The sequence below is a fragment of the Xyrauchen texanus genome, chromosome 10 (assembly GCF_025860055.1).
Source record: "Xyrauchen texanus isolate HMW12.3.18 chromosome 10, RBS_HiC_50CHRs, whole genome shotgun sequence".
Lineage (NCBI taxonomy): Eukaryota > Metazoa > Chordata > Actinopteri > Cypriniformes > Catostomidae > Xyrauchen > Xyrauchen texanus.
The window spans coordinates 45,375,008-45,381,007 of record NC_068285.1 but is presented as its reverse complement, the minus strand read 5'-3'; the positions used below and the strand labels follow the sequence as shown (position 1 = coordinate 45,381,007).

Genomic DNA, 6,000 nt, shown 5'->3' with positions numbered 1-6,000 from the left:
ATGTTGTCTACACCTATTATGTTCAGGTCAAATCTGACCTGGGGTAAATAATGCTTACAGAAAATCTAGTTAACTCTATACGGGTCATTTTTGACCTGAACATCACGGGTGATTTTTTTTTTTTTTTTTACATAACAGAAAGGTTAAATGTTTAGTTGACAGTCTTGTACCATTGTGGTTTTTCTGATTTTCAAAACCTTTTTTGCTTCAAATCAAAGTTTTAAATGTTGTGATTCACCTCAGAGCTGGTTGGTTTGGTTCATGGCTTACAACTCATGAATGATTTTATGAAATCCCTTCAGAAAAAAAAATGAATGGATAAAATACTTTCGGAATCAAGACTGAAGAGTGGGCTGTTGCGCTCTATTATTTCAGAACTGAGAGGGTGCAAAATGTTTAGTGTTCTTCTGAAACATTTAAATTTGCTCAGATTTTAAAAGTCGTGTAGTCTACTAAAGCCATTAGTGACCAAGTTTAATTTTCCTTTCTTGTCTCCTCTTTGTCATTATTAGCTTATATCTAACCCATTTAAGTTTTTAAGCAATTATAAATTAAATAAACTAAGCTATGCAATTACAGGAGACTGTGACTAATTTGTGAGTGTGGTGGGAATGTTTCACAACTATTTGTACCATAAACAGATTAACTATACTAAGATTATTTATCAAAATGAACATACAATATACATAGCTTTAGCCAACCCCAACTGATGGATGGACAGACAGACAGACTGAACTATCCTCCAGGATGTCTGAAAAGAATTGAGATATGGTGTGATGATATGGAAGAATTGTCATTTTTATAATAGAATAATGAATTTAGTAAAGATATTTATGTGTTTCCTTTCAACATTAATAGTGAAATTACAGTTTAAAATAAAAAAAGCAGTATTCAACATGTTAAAGTGGTCTGATATCTCACAGCCTTCAGTCCTGTAATTTGTAGCATTCTACAATATATTTATAATTATTTTGAAGCATGCACAAATGGAAAAAACATTGAAAAGTTTGACAGAAGAATAGTATGAAATGGTTCTCAGGTATGACGGTGTAATAGTTATGAATGTTTCTGTGTGTAAACAGGACCGCTATGACGTCATTGTCTTAGAGCCGCTCAGGCTGATGTCATTGGTTGCTGTAGGTAGTTGCCAATGTCATCATATTCACTTTCACAGGAGACAGCGTCATGATCATAGCTGACGGGTGAATACAGCGGGGAGTCTTCTCTACTGACACCCCCATTATCATGCTCTGACAATGAAAGACAAGACAAACAAAAGAGTAAATCACATCTTCTGTGCGATAAACTCAAAATGAAGCATCATAACTGCTGAGGTTTGTACTCAGTAAACTGAACCAGTGGATCCTCATATTGGGCAGACTGGGCTAGTTGACAGAAAGGATATATTTCAGTAACTGTAAGGTTTTGAGTCAAACATGTAATTTTTTGTATTTTTACAATAGATTTTCATAGTTTAATACTGAAAGTCTGTGTCTAAAGTCAAAAACAGTCACATCTATACATAAAAGGTGTTTGAAATGTACCAAATATAATTGGTGAAGGCCAGGTTAAAAGTTTCCAAATCAGTTTAATGAGACCTTCATTTAACAAAAGGAAAAAAGTTTAAAAAAGTTAGTTTTAATAAAAAACAACCCCTGGGACATGAAGTTGCCTGAAGTTGAAGAAACAACCGAATATTTGTGAATTATGTTCTCCAAACTAAACTATGTCAGGTCGGGGCAAATCTGATGTTGTGCACTGCCTGAAGATCTGAGAGGCGCTCCATGTATAAGAGCACGCCAGTCGATCCTGAGATGTTTCCTCCAGCTCTGATGGTTTTATACCACACCATTAAAAGCTACTCTTTACAAAATCTCTGTAGTGCTTGCATGGGCGTCCTTGTCTGTATCGTCCCTGGCCAAGTTCTCCAAAAAGCAGTTGCTTTGGTATCTGCTCATCGCCCATCCGGATCACATGGCTTGACCAGCGTACCTGAGCCTTCAGTAACATGGCTTCACTGGAGAATATTGCTCGGTCCAGGACTTATGGCCAGAGCTTATGCCCATGATGGAGCGGAGGGCTCTCATGCTGCCTGGTGTGATGGCACCAGAGAGTCTCAGCGGTATAACAGTGATGTGAGGACAATGGATTGGAGACCTTAAGCTTTGCTGTTAGGGATACGTCATGATGGTTCAGGACCCTACAGCAGTCTTCTAATTTCTTTGTAAAGCTGTCCATCTTTTGACCTCAACAAACTACTAAAACATGAGTTATAGGGGGATACTGAATGTTTATATTGCTGTTGTTGGCAGATACACACCTTGGTCCTGGAAGGGAAGATCCGTGGTCTGACCCTGGACTGGTTTTCCAGACTTCAGCTTTAGGAAATCTTCATTAATGTGTATTTTGTTGTCTTGGTGGAACATATCTGAGTAAGACGTGGAGAGATGAAACAAGTATGCCTGTGCTCTTCAGAAACACAGAGCTATAAGACAAACTGCATGGATTACCCTATCAGGGTTCTTTGTTTTTCACAAAAATAACCGTCTGACTGTTCATTATTCCATATTTAGGTCTAAATTGACATAATTTAAAAAGGCATCTTATTTATTATCCTGCACCCTGATAGCTTCAGTACCTGCATTCTGTCCATCTTGATTTTCTCCTATGTTCTCATAACATTCAGCCGACTCCAGTGAGCACCGATCCTGTGTGTTTGTGCCCGTGTTCTCATAACATTCTCCTGATGAGGTGCAGGACGACTCAAACGAGTCCACTGTGAGAAGAAGAGGAGATCAGTACTGTGGTCCCATAAAACCTTCCATATTCACCTAAATCACACTTCAAAATGTGTGAATGTCATTGCATTTGATGATGAAATTTCAAAGCACATGTCTGTATCTGCAAACAGATGATGCTAGAGCTTTTCTGAGAACTGAGACATTTTTTGCAATGAGATTTATCAACAGGTGTCAAGTTTTTTGGTGGATATTTCAAGTCAGTTCCTCTCAAGTTCATTTTTTGTCTACTGTGATGAGGAGGAGGGTGTGGCCGGGTTTGTGAGGATACACACCCGGTGCTAATCAGTGGGTAAGAGATAAGGGAAGAGCCAAAGAGAGAGAGACACACACACACACACACACGTGGCCGCACTGTGTGTGTGTGTGTGTGTGTTTATGTTGCTGTGTTTTCAGTTTGATGTTCTGTTGTATTAAAGTTTTGTTGTTTGTTACTCTGATTACTGCATCCTCCTTTCATGAAATGTTACATCTGTAATGTTTTATTATGTCAAACCAAAAAACTTTTTTTTGCTTCAAGTTTTTGTGCTGTCTCAAAATAATTGTCACTTACTTTGATATTTTGGTATGATCAAATGCAACAACATACATTTTTACGTGTGGCCTAACTGTCCAAATGCTATTTGGGACTGTGCAGATTCTCACAGGGGAGATGATAATATTCACTGTAAGGGCAAACTAGGAACTTTAAAAGCACATCTAATGTAAAGAAAGAAAGAGAATGCATGGGATATGAGTTTTTGAATTTCAATTGCTTATGAACTGCAGCTGACTGATATCATTTTACACTGTTAATGTTTTCAAAGATTAAAAACATGGCTTGGCTTCAAATGGTAGTTTCACCAGGTTTGTAATAATTCTCACTCACCACTTGCTGCAGAGACACGCATCTGGTTATGATCAAAGGAAGTGCCACAGTTTTGTTGGTATCCTCTAATTTTGACCTCATTAGGGACAGCTGAGACACACATCAGTTTCACCAGTAAATACATGCTGATAGACAGACTGAACAGTAGTTATGAAACAGCATTCACAAACCATTTTACTTGTGTAAAGTGACAAATCAAGTGAAACAGGGTATTCAAGTATAAACATGGGGCCAGACTTGATTTTATCCATCAGAAATTGACTGGATGGTGAATAGTGGATGTTTCACTCCAGAATGGAGGCACACCTTAATGTTTTTACAATTTGAGAGTTTTTAGTGGATTGTGGAGCACTACTCTTCGTGGAGGTTAAAGGTCAAGTTGACCCTCCAGTGCATCTCCACGTATCCCAATAGCATGCTTAATTTTCAAATCTATCATTATTCAGGTAACACTTTAAAATAAGGTTGCAATTGTTAACATTAGTTAATGCATTATGTATCATGAACAATCAATTACCAATTAATATTTTTTAAAGCATTTGTTAATCTTTGTTAATAAAAATACAATTGTTTGTTGTTAGTACATGTTAGTACATAATGCATTAACTAATGTTAACAAAAAATCAACTTTTGATTTTAAAGACTGGATCATCTATTTACACTAAATGCAAATATCCCATCTTGTTGGCAAATTATATTTACACTAACTCGACTCACCATTGCTGAGACCAAACTTAAGACAGCCAAACAAATTTTTAAGGGGTCAACTGTTGGTCAAATGAAGGCAGGCATATTTGAATTTTTCACCTTGGGGCTGAGACGATGAACTGGTGTAACATTCACCTTGTCCCGTTTTGCCCTTACCTCTTCTTTACCCATTTCGTCCCGTATTTAACTCCACAGTCCCCTTGTTAGCGTGCACGTTCCCTGTTATTAGTTTCACCTGCACCCGCCCCCTCTGACTCTCGCGCTCGCTCACAATCATCAGAGTATTAGTTTCACCCGCACTCGTTCTAATCACTAGATTATTAGTCTCACCTGCACTGTTCGTTTTCCCCTATAAATACGCTGCCCTTTCGCTTCACTCTTGTTGGTTATTGTTTAGTTTACCCCTTCGCTTTGCCAGCTCTAGTGCTCCCCTAGAATCCCCAGTCTTTTCCTTTCGCTTGTCTCGCCCCTTTGGATACTGATTTCCCGGCTTCGACCTAACGCTCCACTTGTCTACGCTTCTTTGGATTTGCCCCTTTGTCATCTACTGATTCCCCGGCTTCGACCTCACTCTCCCTTTGACTACTCTTCACTGGATTTGCCCCTTTGTACTGTAGCCTGCTTTTTGGAATAAAGCTGTTTTAATTCGACATTGTGACTGTCTCTTCTTGTGCGCGTTACAGAATAACCAACCCCACCGAAGACAGTCACAATGTATCCCACGGAGGATTTGCGCAGCTCAATAGAGCGGATTTTTACAGCACGTTCGGCACAAGGATCTACGGTTGGGAGACATGACGAAGCGATCACGGCCCAGGGGCAGCAGGTAGGTGCTATTTCCCATTCATTTCACCCTGTTCCACCTGTGTCTGTCCCTGAGCCCGTTGATGCTCTCAACGCATCCGCGAGCGCCGTAAGCTTTCCACCCCCGCAGAGGTTTGATGGCTCTTCGGACGCTTGCCAAGGGTTTTTTATGCAGGGCAGCGGTTGTAGAACTATAAACCTTGCCCTTAACATTATGGACCCAGCGGCCCAACTCTTGGTTTTGTGTCAGGGGAGTCAACCCTTGGAGGCTTATGTGGTTGACTTTTGTGCCCTGGCTAACCAGGTGAACTTTGATGAGGTGGCTCTGAAATACATTTTTCAATGTGGACTGAATGAGCCAACCTCATCGTTCATGCCTGGTGGTCGCTGCTCCCTCAACCTGGCTCAATTTATTGACCTCACCCTACTGTTCGCTGGTTCCTCATTTACTGTGGGGGAGGCAGACACTGAACCAGAGTTCCACGCCACGGCCCTAGTCTCGAAGCCTGCCACGGCCCCAGTCTCGAAGCCTGCCACGGCCCCAGTCTCGAAGCATGCCACGGCCAGCGAGCCAGCGCCTATGCCTGCCACGGCCAGCGAGCCAGCACCCATGCCGGCCACGGCCAGTGAGCCGGCGCCCATGCCTGCCACGGCCAGCGAGCCAGCGCCTGTAACCTCGACCGTCCCCATGGCCACGCTTCCTGTTGGCCGAAGGAGAAAGAGAAGGAAGAGGGCACCTTCTCCCCAGTCTCGTCTTGTGCTCAAGACCACAGAGGTTCCCTCAGAGTCTTTCACGGCTCTACCGGCCTCTGCTCCGCCCTC

General features: G+C 41.4%; 1 protein-coding gene across 1 annotated transcript in view; it reads right to left on the bottom strand.

Moving 5' to 3' along the window:
* Positions 1–791: 791 nt before the first annotated feature.
* Positions 792–6,000, bottom strand: part of LOC127650048 (deleted in malignant brain tumors 1 protein-like) — a 46,161-nt gene continuing 40,952 nt past the window's right edge. The window contains exons 11-14 of the mRNA XM_052135180.1: positions 3,667–3,756; positions 2,639–2,776; positions 2,321–2,428; positions 792–1,250 (exon numbers count right to left, since the gene is read on the bottom strand). Of these exons, the coding sequence (XP_051991140.1) occupies positions 1,114–1,250; positions 2,321–2,428; positions 2,639–2,776; positions 3,667–3,756 (473 nt within the window). The 3' untranslated portion in view covers positions 792–1,113. The remainder of the gene's footprint in view (positions 1,251–2,320; positions 2,429–2,638; positions 2,777–3,666; positions 3,757–6,000) is intronic.